The sequence below is a fragment of the Sebastes umbrosus genome, chromosome 7 (assembly GCF_015220745.1).
Source record: "Sebastes umbrosus isolate fSebUmb1 chromosome 7, fSebUmb1.pri, whole genome shotgun sequence".
NCBI classification, from domain to species: domain Eukaryota; kingdom Metazoa; phylum Chordata; class Actinopteri; order Perciformes; family Sebastidae; genus Sebastes; species Sebastes umbrosus.
Window position 1 is genome coordinate 16,066,728 of NC_051275.1, and position 21,061 is coordinate 16,087,788.

The following is a 21,061-nucleotide window of genomic DNA, read 5'->3' on the forward strand; positions in this document are numbered from 1 at the left end:
TTTGGGGCAAGTCATAGTCAAGTCAGCACACTGACACACTGACATCTGTTGTTGCCTGTTGGGCTGCAGTTTGCCATGTTATGATTTGAGCATATTTTTTATGCTAAATGCAGTACCTGTGAGGGTTTCTGGACAATATGTATCATTGTTTTGTGTTGTTAATTGATTTCCAATAATAAATATATACATACATTTGAATAAAGCAATCATATTCGCCCACTCCCATGTTGATAAGAGTATTAAATACTTGACAAATCTCCCTTTAAGGTACAATTTGAACAGATAAAAAATGTGCAATTAATTTAAGTATTGCAATTAACTATTTCAATCGATTGACAGCTCTAATAATAACCCATACTTTTGTTTAAGTCACTATAAAATCATAATAGTGTCAGAGGAGTATCATCAGAATATCACAGTGACGTAACCACCTATATATAACACATTTAAGGGTGATGTATTGCATTGCATTATACTGTAAGGTGTTCTTGTTATTCTGTCCACGCCCTACAGAGTATATACTGTATGAGCTCTCTGAAAAGCACATCTTTTTGTGAAGGATTTATTAAATCTTTAAAAGGGATGATGCTTAAATATCACAACAAAACAACACCACTAATAGAAAATAGTTTAGTTATAGAATAAGACAAATAATAAATCGCTAATCAAAACTCACCTTTTTAGAAAACTGCTTTTAATGTGTAATTAATATTGTGTTTTAATATTTTTATGATGTCCTTGTTTTTATGATCATTTTATCTGTGTAAAGGGTTTTTGAGTATCCAGAAAAGCGCTATATAAATAAAATGTATTATTATTATTATTATTATTATTATTAATAAGCCATTTTCTTTCATTAGGTCACCATAAAAATGACAACCTAGTGCCAGAGTGTTATCATCTATGACAGTGCTGTATAAAGGCCTCTATAACAGCAGGCCTGTGTACTGTTATAACCAGGCTTATTATAGGTTTCATATGAACTGACTGGTCTGGTGTATAGCCTATAAAGAGATACATGAGAGAAAGTCAATAGCAGGCCTGAAGCAGCAGCAGCAGCAGGCCTATACTGCAGGCCTAGATATTTAAAGCTGGCAGGTTGTGCAGGCTGCGTAATAAGACTTCATGAATGGGAATGGTGCTGCAGCCTGCTGCTGAATGGCTGAATGGCTGACAGCTCCAGAGTCCACACAGCAGCAGATGAATGGGAGTCACGAGTCGGTACACCGGATCATCTCGAGCAGGCCTGTCCATCACATCACATCACATCACATCATGCATCCTGTGACTGAGCAGACTTTACTCCCTCTAGGCTATTAAATGGATTATCAGAAAAGCCCCTTTCACACCAAGACCATCCTCAAATCCGGGAATCCTCATCATCCTCCCTGTCTCTCTGTGTGTTAAACACCTAAAACACGAGCTGCACATGCATGAAAAAGACGCTTCTTATCGCAGAGATTCATCACTGGGAGGCTGACTGTGTGCCATGAGGATGAATCAGGTTTAAAACACCAAAACACAGCAGCAGCATCATCCTCATCCTCCTCCTCATCCTCAGCACCTGGAGGTTTGTTGTTGTTCCTCTTCCTCCTGACATCACCTGCATGAAAAAGGCTCCGCAAGATGTCTAATAATCACAACCTGCTCCAGACGCGCACAATAAGAAATAAGAAATAAGAAATAAGAATAAGACGCAGCAGCAGCAGCAGCGTTGCTCTCACCTCAATGCAGGACTGGTTTCATGACGCTGGCGTCTCTGAGAGGATCCAAAGAAGATGTTTTTCTATTCAGGATAAAAACATGGTGTTTATTCCCTCTTCATCATCTGGTCTCCTCCTCCTCTCTCCGGTTTATAGGCGCTCACAGCCGGCCAGCTCTGCCTCCATCTCTCTGCTCGACGCACTGTGCTGCTGCTGCTGCTGCTGCTGAAGGCTGCTGGCTGCACTCTGCTGTCCACAAACACCACTAAGACAAGACACAGAGAAGCAGGAGGAATGGCACTTCCGGAAAATACTTTCAGAATAAAGCCCCCCAAGTTGCTTAAAGTCTATAAATGTGGGTTATTTTGGAGTGAGCTTTTTTTTTTTTAAACAATATTTTTTATTGAATTTTACATATAAACATATATACATATATACACATACAGACAGACTAACAATATTAATAATTAAATTATACAATGAAATGTTTAGTCAGAATTACCACAGTAATCAAAGAAAGAGAGACATGACATTTCATATCTAACAAAGAAAACAAAGAAAATAAAAAGATAAGACAAAACAAATAAATACCTCAAAGAAGAAGAACAAAAAAAAAACACAACAATTTCAACAACAGCACTCAGCAACACACAGCAGTTTCAATTTGACTGTGCCCCTTAGACGCCCATGTTTATGGCTTTTGGTAATTTGATTGCAATTTGGTTACTTAGACAGCTATTTAAGTTGCTTTACAGGTATAGCCTAATTTCCTATTAATTTCTTAGAGAGAACTGTAATTTTGTAGGCTACAATTTAGGCAAGGCAGCTTTATTTGTAGAGCACATTTCAGCAACAGGGCAATTCAAAGTGCTTTACATAAACATTCAAGAACATTGCGACAAAGTGTAAAAGAACATTAAGACATAATTAAAACAGTTATAAAAACATTAAAGATTAAAGATTAGAAAATAAAAACAAGCTAAAAATAAAAGCTAGGATAGAAGCATTAATAGAATATAACACACAAGAGTAAAAGCTCTAGTGCAGTATTAGATCTTTATCTGGTTTAATAAAAGGCAGCAGCAAACAGGAAAGTTTTAATCTTTGATTTAAAAGAACTCAGAGTTGGAGCGGTCCTGCAGTTTTCTGGGAGCTTGTTCCAGATATTTGGTGCATAAAAATTGAACGCTGCTTCTGGATGGTTCATAACATCATAGCAGAAGATCTGAATGTATTTTGGCCCCTAAACCATTTAGGTCATTTAGAGACAATATTCTGAGATAGTTGGTTCAGTTTATAGTTTGTTGATTTCTAGCTAGGTTTAATTGAAGAAACTCGTAATTTTATACCAAAATAAATATCAATTCATTCGTCATTTATAATTGGAAATGTTATATTTTGTTGAATTAGGAATCCCTGTAGACAAATTTCTAGGGCTGACCCGAATGCCTCAAAGCTTCGACCGTTACCATGGTAATCAACCTCCGAATCACTATTCAAATGCTTTGTTTTAAAAAAAAAAAATCATTTTTATTTTTTATATATAAGTATGTAATAATAATGTATAAATCCATAATTTTTACATTATAAATAAATGTCAAAATTAAATAAGGAATAATCCCATAGCATTATTCATATTCAACATTAATTATTTTGTTATTTTATGATTATTTTTTGTTGTGTGTAGAGGTGCGTTTGTCCAGTAGTGTGACAGCAGCACTGCACCTACAGCACGGAAACAGGAGAGATAGAGACAGACAGACAGATGAATATGTCACCCTGCCGCGCCAAAGCTTTGAATACCTTCAAATATTTCTCACCGAAGCTCCGATGCCCAAAAAATGGTATTCGGGACAGCCCTACAAATTACATTTTTGCATGTTCAGCTGGCCGGCTGTGCATTGACTTAAAGGTTCTCTTCTAATGCTAACAGTTTTCCCATGATTAACACTAAATTACAAATTAGGAATTTAAGAATTCACCATTTCACATCAGCTCCTTTAATTACTGAACTATGGGACCTCTAACATAAAGAATAATTATGCAATTAGAGGGAGCTCACTTAACAAAGTGGGTGTTTTCGGCCTTGTGTTTACCATTATCATTGTCAAATAAAGATATCAATCTATTACTTGCAAATGTGTAAGTTTGTAAGTTTGCACCACAAAAGTAGGCCTACAACATCAATCAAAGCAGGTTATGCATTATTAGCTAATTTACAGTGCCTGTCTTGTAGAGGGGCACTGATTCAAAATCAAGTCTTAAGGCCTTTATTATTCTGCATGGTGTATATTCTTAAGTTAAAGTTGCGTTTAATGATATTACCACAAACTGACACCCATTAACCTTAGGTACTGTTACCCTGGTTTCCATTTGACTGAATTGTTATTTAGTGTCTGTTTCATTTCGTTTGAATTACTGAACAATTTGGAAATGTGGGCGATGACTCAGAGGTCTAGAAACAAGTGAAACTAAGTGATTGTTATTCTTATTCCAGCATCAGATTACTGGTTGATTTCCGAGGCTCTGAAGCTGGCGTTTTATTGACTGTACACTGTACTTACTTGGAGACGATACAAAATGTAGGCTACATAAAGGCAAATGATGGTCAATAGGGCCCAACAGCAATGATTAATCCGTGCCCTGTATATCATATGTTGCATGTGAAAACTCTAATGTAGGAGATTTTGATTTTTTCATTTTATTTCAGGGACTAAACCCTGTAATAAATACAGAAAATGAAATAGGCTTTGAAACTAACTCATGCCCACGTGGATATAGTGAACTGAGAATACATGGTGCGCCAGATAAACACGCTTTCTTGGTTCCTCAAAAGATGACATTTTAAAGAGAAACTGCAAGATTAAGCAACCAGAAATACATGAGTCACTTTTAATGTGACTCGTGAGGCTTTTATTTTGAAGGTACACTCAAACACTATATTCTGTGTGTCTATTGACCAGCTTCCTTCACTGGGGGGCATGTGTGTGTGTGTGTCTGTGTGTGTGTGTGTGTGTGTGCGTGTGTGTCTGTGTGTGTGTGTGTTTCACTGATCTAGGCTATTTAACAGCCAGATGAGACTGCCCTTAAAGGAGCCACGCCCTTTTATTGTTGCCATAAATGACACAATACAAGAGGTCCTGTGTGTGTGTGAGTGTGTGTGTTCCTAACTGGACACATTTCAGAGTAAATACCCGTTAACTGGGGATGGCTTGTCCAATTTGGGGCAAAAGCCATGTCCACATTTGGGAAAAAGCTGATTTTTACGTCATTGGTTAAGGGTAGGGTCAGGTTAACGGTAGGGTTAGGTTAAGGTAAGGGTTAGGTTAAACTAAGGAAAAGGATTACGGTTAGGTAAGTGTAGTGGTTATGGTTAGAGTAAGTCTCCAGGAAACAGCCCGTCCTCCTGCAAAATATGTCATTTGTACTGTAACATATTACGACCCATATTTACGTTTATGTTTAGTTAGGAGGCGATCCCTCTTGGCCGTAATAATTATGATGGGAGCAAACCTGGAAGTCATGTGACGTAGTATTAAGAGGTCAAATAGCGATAAAGTCTGCATAGGGAGGGACGAAGGGGTCGCGGATGAGTCAGATAAACACAGGACTTTTACCCAGGAGACTCCTGTTCATGTCCAGTGTGAAACCAAATGTCAGTGTTAACTTATTTTTACCTGCATCCCTTATGTCACGTAAGCATGTGGCGTCATTACGTCGTTCGCGTCACGTGAGTTTAACTCACTATGTCTACTTTATGTCACTACGTCACACCCAACCACAATCTCTTCAGCCCGTTCTCATTCCCAGGGCATTAAATGGCGAGGCTTTGTCACGGCCGTCGGCATTCGGTACCCTTTAGCGTCAGTATGAAACGCACCATGAAACTCATCCGCGGCAACAGTAAACATACAGAGAAAGTGCGCCAGGAGTGTGGTGACGTAGTTATAAGAGTAAAAGAGACACAGTGTGGATGGGTCCAACAGACACAAGGCTTTCATCCGGGAGACCACTGTTCGTGTCCAGTGTGTCACGTTACAATCTGCTGATCGTTCTTGTCCCGTGTTCACAACATTCAGTGACATTTTTACTGTACATATGTAGTAGTTTTAAGCCTCCAAGGGACGTTGGGATGAGAACGTGTCGATCTTTTCCTTAACCTAACCACCTTGTTTTGATTCCTAGACCTAAACCAACGATAGCTATTTAAGGAAACGCTCCTGGGTCGTATTACAGGGTAGGAAAAAACGACCAATGTGGTCGTATAGATTGGAGGACTTGTTGCCAGGAAATGAATGAGTGAATGTAAGAAAGAAAACATTTTATCGCCTTCTCACAGCACACACACTTGACACAACACAGTTGCCTTTAAAAACTAATCTGTTTTCACTGGGCTTTGGGTCCACACACACACACACACCTATCAGCAGTACTGACCACATACTGTACATTGACGTGGGGCAGCAGCTGGTCCAAACACACACACACACAGTCACAGTATTAACTGAATGAATGTGTGTGTTTTCTCACTAATATTGTGCTTTCAAACTGATTTACTGAAAACTGTAACGTACAGGTTGTTTGGCCAAATGAGACTTTTTCATCACGTGGCTCAGTGATGTTTACCACTCAGTGAGTGACTCTAGCGTAGCAAACCTTCACTACTAATCCACTTTGAGCGGATTGGCTCTGTGGCTTCATTGTGGGGATAAGGGGCTAAAACAATAACCTGGCGAGGCAACAGACAGGTGGTGGTCGTAGAGGACAAGCGGCTCTAATCTGAGCGTTTCCTCTTAAATCCGCCGCTCTACGTTTGCTTCTCAGTCAGAGCCGGCAGACTGTGATCTTGTTTTGCAAACTCTTTGCTTAGCTGTTAAGCAGCTCTAACCGATCCATGTAATGATTAGCAGTCAAGGAATCATTAAACAAAAGCATGTGATTGAAAAGTTGCCAGTTTTATTCCTAGGAAGCAGAACAGATCATCTTCAGACCAGAGGTCCCATAAACATCTGATAAATGTGGTCTGAAGATGTTTTCCTGGTAACCTCTTTTAACCTTTTCAACAACCCACAGTGTTCTTTGGACCTCACATTAGGAACCACTCTATATAACATAAATCTAAATCCATTTAGTGGGAGAATGAGTAGCCACCATTGTTGTTTTTATTATCTGCGTGATGGTGATGACAGAAACCTTTAAGCTCATTATTCTCAATTCAAACCCAGACGAGAGCGAGGAGCTGCTAAATGAAACAAAAAGAGACCTGGGCTGGGCGAGGGCTCTCTCTCTGCGTCTATCTCCAGAGACCCTCGCTTCTTATTGATCCTCACACACTTCCTGCCGGAAGGATGAATCAACGAGAGCCTCGGGGGGGCAGGGCCCGCTTCGACCTCCTGGTCATCCACAAACCCGTCACCGTCTCTCCCACATCACCTCTGCTTTTCAGTCCCTTCACTTCCACGTCTAAATCCCTTCATGCAGCCGTCAACTTATCTTAATTCCTCCCATCTCACCCCTAAAGGTCACCGTTTTCAGTCCTCCAGAGAGGACTTGTCCATTTTTTCCTCTGTGCAGACACACAGTACAGTTCGATGGCAGAGCAGGAACCCATAACCTAACGCTGCACACAAACAGCACGACCTCCTCGGTGGGCGTCATCGATCAGGAGTTCAAATATACACCTCATTCAGAGAGGTGAGACAGGCTGAGAGACAAAAGAGAAAAAAAGAGATGCTTTTGAGCTGATTTCCTGTGAAAGCATCTAAAGTGGTCGAGATGGAGATTGGCCTCCTGAGGCTGTTTGAGGATCAATGTGTCAGCAGGCTTTAATAAGAAACTGCCCCTTGCTGTCTCCTGATCAGGAAAACACAGAAAACTCTGTTGTATTCAACATGGGAGCGACTTCTACACCACGGCTGCACCCTGCGTTAGCAGACATGTGTGAATGTACAGGCTGCACGCATGAATTACTGGTGGGGAGCTTTTAAATGCTGTAACCTGAAGCTTCGTGGAAAACACGATGAATTATCTAGCAGAGAAGGAACAGAAGCATCAAAAAGGAAGAATTTAAAAGGTGCAGTGATGTGAAAATGGGAACAAAACAAAATGTTCCTGACAGGAGGTACTGTTTCCATGATGCATAAGGGATGCCCATGTCCACTCCCTCATTCACTGTGTAAAAACAATGCAGTTGGCGTGTTTTTTAAGATAACGGTGAGTCAATGAAATACGATCTATACTGGAAAAACAAAGTTTGGAAACTTGTGTTTGGTGGATTATTTCTCTGTTGTTACAATGCTAATGGTCATTGTATTTTACATCGTTGGAAAGCCTGTTTATTTACCTTTGCAATGATGTCCCACTTGTAAGGATCATGCATTTGTGGGATGAGCAGCACAGCTGATTATGTGGGTAGCGCCGAAGAAAAATTTGCCAAAATGCTCTAAACAGTGTATTCTCATAAGACTACCAGGAAGCCTGCAATGACTACCCTTCACCGTCAGGCCTGTTTGCTCTGGTATATCAGACATGAAAACACTGCATAATTGGTAATAATACAAACGTGATTTTACGACTCTGGAAAGTTGCACAAATTACAAAGTAATCTACCAAAAATGTGCGCTTGCATGTTTGTGATTGGACGACGCAGCGCCTTCCCGGATGGCGTTGCATTGCAGCAAAAGTTGAGTCCGGTTCAACTTTTATGGAAGTGTAATACTGAATCACTAGAGTGACTTTTAATGTAATATTCTTTCAGAGTTACTAGCCATGGCCCGATTTTTTCACCTGATTCGACTGTTATCAGGCCATTAAATACGCGTTATCGCTCAACGCTATAAGCACCATAGATGTGGGTCAATAAGGGCCTACTATGCCTACTACGTTGTAAAAGTGAAAGCAAAACTTAAAAGTTCTAACACGTTGTAAAACTGAAAGACAAAACCATCGGTCATAATTACTACCGTCACTAGAGGTCGCTGTCATCTTCTTTTATTCTTTCTTTTGGTGATCAACCATGTGACTAGATGATAAAACCTACTAGTTGGTGCAGCAGGGCCCTACTGACCCACATCTATGGTGCTTATAAGCACTGATAACGCCCATTTAATGATCTGATAACAGTCTAATCCGCTGCTGTTTTGAACACTTAGATCATGACTGGATTAGGGGCCCCTTTACACCTCCTGCTCTTAATGTATTATGTGTGTACCATTTCACCTACAAGCTAATACTGTATATTATTAAGTGCACACAACAAACAATCATTTAATTTACATGCCCTGTTTGCTGTATGTCAACTATGGTAATTTGACTAAACAAAATATAAACTAAAATAATTTAGCTCTTAAAACGATAATTGGACACAGGAGCGCTCTAAAATAATTAGACATAAAAATCTGATTTATGTGAGTATTGTAATTATGTGCAACATGTTGTATGCAGTGAACCAGGGGCTTTGGGGGCCTTAGAGTCTTCTGAGGCCTTGGGGCAGTTGACCTCTTGGCCTAGTTGCTACTCCAGCCTCGCTTTAGAAATCCATCAAACTATGTGCACTCAAGCTGGAGTATCTCTGATTAACAAACACATTATTTCCTGTTTGTTTGTGTGTGTGTGTGTTTGTTGGAGGTACTAACTGGTTTCAGTGTCGTCATCATCACACAGTATCAAAAGTGTCAGTCTGCCAGCTGAGTCACACCAACTTTCACTTGAAACCGTTTCAACCGAGGTGACAAGAAATGAACGGCGCTGATCCTCAGATGACCTGCTGGTGAAACGGAGGTGTGAGAGTGAATGTGTGTGTTTTTATGTGTCACCCTGTACCTGAGGTTGTGTTTTCTCCCGCTGAGCCGTTAGGAGATGAAGCACGATGTGTGCGATGATGTCATCCGAGCCACTCTGCTGGAGCCGAGCCCAAGATAGCACAGTAAACCACACTGTCAGCGACACTGTAAACAACACGAGGAAACAACAACAGGAAAGAAAGCACGTCAGTGAGTCATGTGCTGGAAACGAATGCCAATAAACTTTATGGTGTATCAGGTTAAGGGACAGTGAGTACATGTACTCTATAATACAGTTTTCAGACTATGACTTTATACTTCTACATTTCTTTTTACTTCAATACATTTATTTCACAGCTAAAGTTACTGGTTACTTGCCAGATTAAGATTTTACAAACAAAAAACACTAAAATGATTTTATAAAATATGATGTACTGTTATAGATCAACCACCCAACAGTGAATAAAGCAATTACAATCAGCTCCACCGCAGTGACAACATTAAAATGTATGTTACCTATTAACACTTCAATAATAGATATCCATATAATCCCACTCACAAGGGACATTTTACGGCAGAATTAGATTACATTTTGGTGTTAATACTTCTGTACTTTTACTTAAGTAGATGTATAATGCAGGATTTTACATTTTTACATTGTGGTATTGCTACTTTTATTTAAGTATGTGAATATTTCTCTCTTTCTTTTCCTCTGACGTTATTAAAACCCAACATGTATTGAGTGGTAACCATTCCCATTGCCATGAACTGAGCTTGTACATTTGATGAAAGTGACAAATTGACAATAAAGCATTGTTATTACACCAAATAAGGAAATATAGCATTTTTTAGAAGTCATATAGGCTGTTACAAATAGAAAATTTGTGATCTGGGAGAGGTAGTGCTGTATAAAAACTCCAATCACAGATGTAGAGAATATGAAACTGTTTTCTCTCTGAGGCCCCAAACAGAAGTAATGTGTCGTTCTCTTAAAATGAGTAAGTATTAAGCTGATAAAACAGTATAAAGTATGTTTTTAGGGTTAATTCATTTAGAACTGAGGCTGTGAATTACATCATTTGAATATGTTAATAGTGTATTGTTCTTTGTGATGACTGTACAGTCTTTTGTCTGTGAATCAACGTGATCTAAACGCACCGCCGTCTCCTATCACCTTCCACATGATGAGGTGAGAGGAAGGCAGGGTGGGGAGGGGCACATTAAGAGGTGGGGGTCATAAGAGAGAGAGAGAGACCGGCTCCATATTTAGCATCCGGACTAGCTGATCCGGGATCACGTGGCCGAGTGATTCAGCCAGACGATGTCAGAGCAAATCAGAGCGCAGGGGAGTCTTCAGCATGGAGCCACCTGACAGAGGAGGCCTGTTTCCATAGCAACACCCATGGGGGGAGGGCGGAGGGTGATGAAGAGGGGGGGTGAACCGACTGCATGCAGACAGAGGAGAGGAAGAAAGAGAGAAGGGAACAGAGACATTTCCAATGGGGATTATGACTGAATGATTTATCCCAAATAAAATGAATGACACCTCCCAAACACACAAACAGGCGCCAAACTCCCTCAGCAATACTCCCTCTTTCTCTCACACACACACACACACTCTCCTTGTATCCATGCAACAGTCCTCGGCAGTTTATGGTCTGAGCTACTTAGAGACACAAAGGAGAAAAATCCTGAATGGATGGTGTTGGTTCTGTGAATGCTCTGAATGAGATTTTCACACCCACAGAGAAATGAATGGAGAGGATGCCTCTGAATGGGAGGGATGTCTGGGAGGAAAAAAAAATCTTCCTTGCCTAGCTAAAGCAGGATTCATATGAAGTGTGTTCATAACTCCTCTCTCAACAAGACTGATCTGCAGCTCCAGAGGCGCCAATGAAAACAGCTGCAACAGAAAAATCTTCATTCATTCACAACACGATCAGTCGATTGACAAAAAGATCAACCGACAATTCTAATAATCGTCAGTTGTGAAGCAAAAATACCAAACAGTCTTTGATTCCTGCCTCTTTAATGTGATGATGCACCACTTTTCTTTTGGTAATCATAAACTGAATATGTTTGGGCTGTTAGTTGGTGGTTTTTAAAAATGCTGAGGTCATCATGAGTCCAAATTCCCCCGCTCCATCCAACCTGTCACGAACCAAACTCTATTCAATTTTTAAAAGTACTTAAAGAAAATTAAACATTTTCAGATATTGTTTATTGGTTTAATTGTTCAGTTACATTTTCTGTAAACTGCATTTTCCTACATTATAGTCTAAATTATAATAATATTGTTTAAAGCAGTGTCAACACCACGAGAGGTCCAGACATTGTACTTTTCTGTTCTGTTAGCCAACATCCTGTTTGCCATACAATCTATTGCCTACCTGCGATTAAGAGTATTCCCAAATTGTGAAAAACTCACTGCCAGTGTCGGATTAAGGTGGTCAGGGGCCGCTAGGCTACTCTTTGTGTGGGCCCCCCACCCTTACTCATCATGCTTTAACATTACCAAAGTAAGGTGCAATGAAGGAGAAAAAATGTTACGGTTGGCCTTTAAAATAAGTTCCTAAACTAAGTTTAATACGCACGGAATCAGCATAAAATAAGTACGGAAAACACGTCACAAACATCACTAATGTAACTTACAAAACAAAACATCGGTCTCCTGGTTGAAAGTCGTATGTTTGTTGGACCCATCCATCTCCCCTCCCACACAACATAAGCAGTCTTTCTCACTTTGTATTCTCCATCGCTAGCTCTGAATTCAGCATATTTCCGTGGATGCATTTACATTGCAGTCAGTGCAGATTACATGGCGTACAAATGACACGCAAAAAGCAAGAACAGCGTTCTCATAGCATGCTTTTGCCTTGTGCATTATTGTGTCATTCATTCGCCTTTTCGTGCAACCGGGCTGCGCATGTACACAAACTTTGAGACCGTCTTTACTCTAACCCTTGGAATATCTAGTCAATTTAGGGATTTTCTTTAGTGGATCTTGGTTCACCCGGTTCTTTCAGCCGTTGTGCTTTTCGTTTTTGTGCTCCGCGATCATATTTACTTTCTGACATTTTGCCACCATTCTGTCCAGTAGCAGTGATGTGAAGGTGGGTAGAGCAGGTTGTCCACCAATTGGAAGGTTGGCGGTTCGATCCCCGGCTGCTCCGGGTCACATGTCGATGTGTCCTTGAGCAAGACACTTAACCCCAAATTGCTCCCGAAGGCATAGCCATCGGTGTGTGAATGAGTATTTAGATTAGATCCTGATGGGCAAAGTTGGCACCTTAGCAGCCTCTGTCATCAGTGTATGTGTGTGAATGGGTGAATGCTGACATGAAGTGTAAAGCGCTTTGAGTGGTCAGAAGACTAGAGAAGCGCTATATAAATGCAAGTCCATTTACCATGTAGTATATGAAAACCAAATTGACCTTGTGAACCTGGCCACATCATGGGGCCAGGTTCATAAGGTCAGCTTTGCCTTTAGATGTGGCCCACATCTACTCAATCTGCTGCTTAATTGTTTTTTTAATGTTTCTAATGGGCCAGAAGGGTCAATGTGTTTTTTTTCTCTGAAGTATATTTGAATAATTAGAAATAGTCTGGCCAATCTGGGACCCTTGCAAACATGGGGCCCCTTGGCTGCAGCCTAGACCAGCCTGTGCATTAATCCACGCCAGTGGGCCACTTCCAGCTTGTCTTATTTGTTTTGGAAATAACTCTGGTTTAAATCAATGTGTTTAATTCTGGTGGAGAACGCTAAACCTGTTTATATTAGTTTACTCTACTTTGTTGAAAAAAACAATCAAAGTTTTAGAAAAAAACTGAAATGTGTAAACATAGAATATAAACTCCTCCTCTTTGTGTGATTTAAATGCCCTAAGGCCCAGAAATATTATAGAAAACCTGACCTTAATGACCTCAGTGGGAGCTACCTGTTTTTTTTTTCATGCATAACAAAGAATTTGAGGACGTCACTTTGGACTATGGGAACATTTTATAACTGAAACAATAAATCGAAAAAGAAAATAATCGTTAGTTGCAGCCCTGAAAATTTCCTTGCCTCCATCAGTGGGGTCAGTGGTTTCATATTTGAAGCTTGAGGAAGACAACAGGAATTACACTCACACAAACGTCCCATTAAGAATGTTAAAAGGAAATAGGATACGTTAAATGCTATATGCCATAAAATAAACACAGTAGGGAAAAGGCGATGCGGAGAGAAGCTGCAAGCAGACAGACATGAGGGACTAGAGTCAGAAGAGTCAGCTAAATAATTCATATTCATAATAAAGCATAACTTTACTGCCCTCTGCTGAACCCATTATGGAAAAGAAAACCCTCGACTACAAAAGAAAGATTGAAATAAATCCAGTATTATCTTTTCACGCTCCTATGTTACCGTTAGTTTCCCTCACTGCAGGATGACATCTTGCTCCTTGGAACGGTCTCAAAATAAACATGACAGTGCAAAAATTAAACTGCTGACCCATCAGTCCTCGTGAAGTGACCCGTCCACTGCAGTAAAAATAACCTCAGGCCATTAGGCTTACTTAAGACTTTTGTTATTCCACAGATGGAGGTTGTTAATATTTATGGAGCTGTCGATGGGCAGCTGGAGAAGCCGAGACGAAGGATGTGGAGGAAAGAAAGATGGAGACCGTTAGCGAGAGGAGAGGGGAAGTAAAAAAGTGTGTGAATCCAAGGTTTGGGGTTAAAGGTGAACGCTGCTCCGGAGGCGAGAATGAGGCTGTAATTGCGCTGAGATAGCTCAGAGTCTGTTGTGATTGATAAGCCAAAACTGGGCTTAAGATAGAGGGGAAAGTGGAGGAGGAGGAAGTGTGTGTGTGTGTGTGTGTGTGTGTGGTCTGCCAGTCTTGTTAGTCTTTAATGGCTGTGAGCTGAGCTGCTCTTTAAGAGGAGGCCTCTCATGAAAAATGCAGTCTAATACTCAAATGCAGGCAGCTATCAGTGGGACTATGATGCTCGAGTCACCGATCAGCACATTTATTCCATCTGTGTGTGTGTGTGTGTGTGTGTGTGTGTGTTGCAGAGCAGACATCAGTCAGTCGCTTCCCCTTTTTCCTCCTCCTGGTTCAGCTGTTAAACAGACTTTTCCTCACTGAGTGCTCACTATCAACCCACATTTGTCTCTTTACCATCATGACTTATGTAAAACAGTCTATTGTAATATTACTATTTGTTTAAATAAGGCTGGTGAAATTCTATATTTTTCTTATTGTCAAAAAATCCCATGCAAAGACCAATACTAATAATGACTTAAGACATCCCCAGCCGGTCTGTGTCTCCTTGCCCATTCATTCCTACTGAAGGCCTTTAAAAATGAGTTATGACTATACGTATACTTTAATGTTTTAAAAAGGCTCAGCAATTTCTTATAAAACAGTGGGGCACTGTTGATTTTTACAAACATTACTCAAACAGGGGTAAATAGTGCATTTATTGGGGACTATTTTCAGCTGCGAACTGATACACATTTGGTGCTCTAGTGAGTATTTACAGCAGCACGACTGTGTGTTTGGGAAATTGGGATTGAATCAAAATAAACTACAGTGCCCCTGCTCATGGTGATGAAGGAGCATGTCACTCAGCGCAACTGTGTGGCTCGTTGATGTGTTTTAATGGACAACAATGGAGCTCTATGACAGTGATTTTCAACAACTGGACCTTGTACCAGGCTGCAAAGATATTATCTGGCAAGAAGAAGATATAATAATGATAATAAATGAAATTTGTATAGTGCTTTTCAAGAACTCAAAGTCGCTTTACATTAAGGAGCGGTGCTGAGACAAACACAGACAATGTGACTCATGGGGCTGAGAGAAAGCAGTGGAGAAGAGACGGGTCTTGAGGCGGGATTGGAAAATTGGGAGAGACTCAGTCTCTAACGTCTTGCGGGAGGGAGTACCAGAGCCTGGGAGCTGCCCTGGAAAAGGCTCTGTACCCAAAGCTGCAAAGGTTGGACTTGTGGGTGGAGAGGAGGCATTGTGAGGTTGATCTGAGGGACTAAGAGGGTTTGGTAGGGGGAGAAGAGGTCTGCGAGGTAATGGGGGGACCATTAGGTGAAGACTGGGATTTTGTAGTTGATCCGATGGGAGACAGGAATTGATGTGGGTTAGAAGTCTGGCGGATGCGTTCTGGACCAGTTGGAGTCTGTAGATGGAGCTAGCACTGATATCGTAGAGGAGTGAGTTATAATCACGATGGGAGGAAATGAAGGTGTGGATCAGTGTTACAGCAACAGAGCATGCAAGAGAAGAGAGGCCTGATCTTGGTGATATTGCGAAGGAGATAGACAGAGGATTTGACAATTTGGCGAATATAGGCGTCAAGGGAGAGGGTGGAGTCAAGGATCACGCCGAGGTTCCGTACCTGGGATGAAGAGGAAACAGTGGTGCCATCAGTGGTGAGTATGTGGTCTTTGATTCTGCTAAGGATGGACTTGGAGCCGATGAGGTATGAGTTCAGTTTTGTCACCGTTGAGTATGACAATTTTGTTGCATCCAGACTTTTATTCCAGACAGGCAGGAGTTGATGTGGGAGAAGGGCGGGTTCTGGCGAGTTTGGTGCCGAGGTATATCAGGGTGTCGTCGGCATAGCAGTGCAAGTCCAGGTTGAAATGGCGGCTAGTCTGACTGAGAGGGAGGATGTAGATGATGAAGAGGAGTGGGCCGAGTACGGAACCTGGGGGAACACCTTGTGTGACTGTGGAAGTGACAGAGGAGTGGTTGCTTAGGGAGATAAAGTGTGATCTGTTGGTGAGGTAGGACTGGAGCCAGCTGAGGGCAGTGCCTTCGATAATGAGCCCTTTAAGTTTGGAGAGCGGGATGTTGTGATTGACAGTATCGAAGGCTACACTCAGGTCAAGAAGGAGGATGAGGATGTTAAGGACAACGGTGACAGCAGAGATGAAGAGGTCATTGAAAACAAAAAAATCTGAAGGAATGAATTGCAGTGTTCAGGTGTAGTGGTAAAGAAGGCACCAGCACGGCGCTTGAGGAAGTCATTTCCTGTAGAGAAGAGGGCTTGGGGGTTACAGCTGGAGTCACTGATGATGATGGAGAAGTAGGCAGACTTGGCGGCGGTGAGGGCGTCTTTGTAAGCAGAGAGGTGGACTTTGTAGGCTTCTTGGTAGACAGTGAGTGATGTTTTCTTGGCGAATAGGTCGACTTGGTGGCCAAGTCTGTTTCATTGTGCGGAGCTCAGGAGTGAACCAGGGTGCAAAGGTGTTGAAGAACACAGTTTTTGTTTTAAGAGGGGTCAGTGTGTTGCGGGAGGCAGACAGGGTGGAGTGGTGAGATCATCAGGTCAGGTGAGGGCAGATTCCAGGGGGAGAGCACTAGAGAGCATATCTGAGAGTTGGAGGAGATTGATAGATTTAGTGTTTCGGAAGGTTGGACGCGGGGTTGGGGATGGAATAGTGAGTACCGGTAGATTGATATCTCCCTTAACCCCGCACTGTCACCATCATCCTGCCTGCACTATCAATAAGGCAAGGCCAGATGATTAGGAATGCCTGAGCAACAAAGCTGAGTATCCCACCTCCTGTCTATCAGAGGTTAAAATCTCTCACTGACTCTCGGTACCACATACTACTGTGAAGTGCTTCTCCGCTGTCTGCCACTAAGAAGTAACAAAAACCCTCTGTTTGTCGCTGTTGTGTCAATTCAGAATTAAAAAGTAGTTGCCCCCCCATCCCTTCAATTCACAGGACCAGTTTTAACTTCCTTACACATCCAAAGAGTTTGAGAACCTCTGGCTCTTTGTCACAGAGGAATCAGAAGTATCGTGCTTGGGCTACACAGATGATACATGTTAGTAGGATGAATTCATTGTTGGGTCTTTTCATGAGATTGACAATAAGAAAAAGACGGAATATCTTGAGACCGCGTGAGTATCTAGAGTGAGTTCCTACATGGGAAGTGAGTGGTGAAGAGAGCGGCAGCGAATGTGTGCAAGAGAACAAGTTAGTTTAGCTCTGAGAATATCAAGTGAATGTTCAGTGGAAATTGAAGTTGAAATAAATGCTGCAGCTCTTCAAGACTAACAGAAGTTTCCCGTGTCTTGTTTCTCTGCGGCTGAGTGGAGTGACAGCGGGGGTTAACTCCTGAGCGAATAACATTATTGACTCCGGCCTAAGCAGGAAAAGTTAACACAGTGTTTGGTTTGTCCATTCCGGGCTACTATAGAATTATGGCGGTCAGCTCCGTGAAGAGGATCCGCTCCCATGTGTAGATATAAACGGCTCATTCTAAGGTAACCAAAACATAATGACTCTTATTTTCAGGTGATTATACACTAAAGAAAACATACTTGTTTCCCATTTCTGCCAAAAGATCCACCCAAATGTTACACACTGTTACTTTAAACAGCAAATCAAATGACCTTGCTGCAAAGTGCAAAACTATTCTCATTAATAGATTCTGTGTGAGGGCCGTTCACAAACGGTAACCCAACATGAGCCTATCCGTACTATCTTCACTATGACAATGACAACCTTTTACATTAAAATGATACAAGAAAAATTGCTGCATAGTCTTTATTTGGAATATATCTGCAATGTCAGAAAAGAAAGAAGTAAGCAGGTAAACATGCACAGTAATCTGTCTAGTAGAAGACTATTAGGATGATAGACTCAGTAACCATTAGTGTAATCATTAGTGTATTACTGCTGCAAACCCTCATCTCTTAATCTCTAGATATTAACAGTAACAAGGTGATTTCTGCGCCAAAGACACAAGTCATTAAAACTGTACTTACTAATTAATCAATCATATTAGTCAAACTCAAGTAGGACAAATCTCAGAGGAATGACAAGTAAACTTATAACTATTGTATATATTGTTCCACCACCGTAAACTCTTAAAAACACGACCTCTTCCTTAATAACCCACGTTAAACAGCACACTCTTCAATCAAACATAAATTATAATGTTAACCATGTTACCTATAATCTTATATCAACTTTATCTTATATGGATTCAATTATATAATTATTCTAAATTCCAGCTAAACCCAGAAAAAAAACCAACAACGTGGCTATTGTGGTCCCTTTGGTACAGGAAGATAAACACAATCTTGACTTCGTTAAACTTGTGCTACGACGGCACAAATGACATAATACGATTAATGATTGGCTTACAGTATTATGTTAAGAGTATAAAAAGGAACCTTAAGTTATAGTTTTGCTAGATACTTATATATTAATTGCAACTTATTAAAGATCAAGAATCATGAATTGAAAACAAGAAGAATCTGTTTTTTGATTTACAGCCCTAAGCTGCCCCCTAGTGGAGATTTTAGCTACTGCAGAAAGAAAAGCAAAAGCTCCCATCTTCATGAGGAGCATGATGATTAGGTCAACTTTTATGCAGGACATGCATGCTGCCGCTGCTGAATGTTGAACCAGCTTAAAGGTTTTGCTCGTTCTCATGGAAACGGTGGAGGTGGTCAGAGTACCTGGGAGTGAGAGAGACATTAAAAAACTTGCATCAGGTACTTGCTCATGTGATTGAAAAGGCATATTGAACAAATGGATGAACAAACTCACTTTTTAGCGCAGAAGGCGGAGCAGTCTCTACCGATACTCTCGCTCCAGGCCGTCTTGTACAGCACCTAGGAAAAAAAAACAACAGTTAAGATCACTGAAGCTGATCACACAGAGCTATTGATGTATCAGAAGCTCCTCAGGGTGTTGAAAGGAGACCCACCAGGAAGACCAAACAATGCAGGAACAGGGTGTAGAAGAAAGCAACAGTCCTGGCCATCTTGTTGGAGAGAATCACACGACCCTGACAAGACAGAAAAACAGGGTTAGTCTAGAGGTTGCATCAAACATAAAGTAAAGTGTGAGTGTGTGTTTGAGGCTTACGAGGCTCAGAGTTGCTTTATCCCAGGGACTGAGGCTCAGGTAGCGGCGCTGACGCTCCTGCAAACACAGAGTAGAAGGCCTCAACGACAAAAACATATCATCTTTGGAAAGTGTAAATACATGCAGAACAATGTTTTGGTATTTAAAATACACTTTAAGATGTTTTTTATATTTTAGATACTGCCAGTCTGTGGTGTTCAGTGCATTTTGCTTCAGTGAGTTATTTTGAGTAATGAGGTGTTTATTTCCCTCCGTAGAATATATTTGTTTTCTAATTCAGCTCCTACATTTCCCAGAATGACTTTCAACAAAGCCCAAATAATGAGACTTGTATTATTATCAATTGTGTGACAGCGTTAAAAATGGTGAAACTAGAACTTTCTGAGTCACCCCCTTTCTCAATACACATGTTGAAAAATAAAAATGGACCAAGAGATGACAGGTGGTTTCAGAGAGTTTAAGAGAGGAGGTGAGGTGAGAGGAGGTGTGTCCTGTACCCTCTTGCCGAAGGAGGCAAACGGATCCAGTCTCTCCTCGTACTGGGAGGAGTAGCGCATCACGGTGTCGTCACTGCCTCCAGCCTACAGCACAGAAGAAACACACACACATCTAAGTTTTCCTGCAAAAATATTTTAGGGTTCCGATTCCACCAAATCAACAAGAACATCACACATTCATTCATTCATGCACACACGCTGACGCACTTTGCCAGGGTAGCTCTGCAGGAACTTGATTTTCTCGTAGAGTTTGATGTTGTCTGCTCTCAGGCTGTCCAGTTCACTCTGCAGCGCCTGCATGGTCTGCTGCATGGAGCGGTTCTCCTGCAGGGGACAGAGAAAAACACACAGATGAGAAATTAGTTCTCACAGAAAAAAGACACAGGAAAATACTGTATGTGTGTTCGTGTGAGAAAGAGATCGTGACTCACAGCTTCTAGCTCCTGATTGCGGGAGCGAAACCTCTCCCTTTGGCTGGAGATGATGGAGAGCAGAGAGTCCATCTGGCCCTGAGGAAGCTCAGGATGGGGGCCCAATCCTAGAGGTAACACAGATACAATGCCATGATTTACTTCCTCTATGAATATGCATGATCAACAATAATTTGAAAACAGGTAAATTTGACTAAATCTGATGCTATTATCTGTTTTATTTGCAGACAGAATGTGTCATTCTAACTCTAGTGAACAAATCAAAACTAGACTCTGAGTGTCACATGAAAAGGAAAGAAAGAAGCACTGAAATCACTCTAATCAGGCTAGTTTGTAGTTTTCAAACAGGATTGACACCACATTCACGTGCTCTAAACTCAAAGACTTTTCAGTGAGGAAATTTCACACTCCTCAAAGCTGGTTGATTAATTCAAAAGAGTTTGTCTTAGTTTAAGAGTTAAGATTCAATGATTTTGACTTTCTTTTAGATGTAGAGGGGAAAAAACAGAATGAAAATGCAACTAAAATGACATACAAATTCATATTCATAGTTTTTAAAAGAAAAAAATGCCCAAATTCAAATAATTATTTTCAGGACTAAATGTTTAATCATCTGTCTTGCCATGATATTTTGCATTTTTTGACGCTACTGAGCAGCTAACTGAAATGTTCCTGCCAGCATGTGAATGTCCATGCAATTAATTAAAAGGCCCCAGAAGACTTATTTCCTCAATCAGCTTCTTATTATGACGGA

At 41.0% G+C, this 21,061-nt stretch overlaps 2 protein-coding genes across 3 annotated transcripts in view; both read right to left on the reverse strand.

Annotated features, from left to right (window-relative positions):
• The window catches only part of LOC119491053 (SH2B adapter protein 2), a 24,681-nt gene extending 22,529 nt beyond the window's left edge, over nucleotides 1-2,152 (reverse strand). Inside the window, exon 1 of the mRNA XM_037774643.1 lies at nucleotides 1,725-2,152. The gene's annotated coding sequence lies outside the window, so the exon portion shown is untranslated. The remainder of the gene's footprint in view (nucleotides 1-1,724) is intronic.
• A 15,879-nt stretch (nucleotides 2,153-18,031) lies between these two features.
• cux1b (cut-like homeobox 1b) overlaps nucleotides 18,032-21,061 on the reverse strand; it is a 68,007-nt gene continuing 64,977 nt past the window's right edge. The window contains exons 16-22 of one of the 2 annotated variants that reach the window (XM_037774631.1): nucleotides 20,308-20,414; nucleotides 20,084-20,200; nucleotides 19,877-19,960; nucleotides 19,380-19,436; nucleotides 19,219-19,299; nucleotides 19,090-19,123; nucleotides 18,032-18,389 (exon numbers count right to left, since the gene is read on the reverse strand). In XM_037774631.1, the coding sequence (XP_037630559.1) occupies nucleotides 18,295-18,389; nucleotides 19,090-19,123; nucleotides 19,219-19,299; nucleotides 19,380-19,436; nucleotides 19,877-19,960; nucleotides 20,084-20,200; nucleotides 20,308-20,414 (575 nt within the window). In that variant the 3' untranslated portion in view covers nucleotides 18,032-18,294. Of the gene's footprint in view, nucleotides 18,968-19,058; nucleotides 19,124-19,218; nucleotides 19,300-19,379; nucleotides 19,437-19,876; nucleotides 19,961-20,083; nucleotides 20,201-20,307; nucleotides 20,415-21,061 lie in introns of both variants that reach the window. The other variant, XM_037774632.1, reaches the window with a different exon arrangement.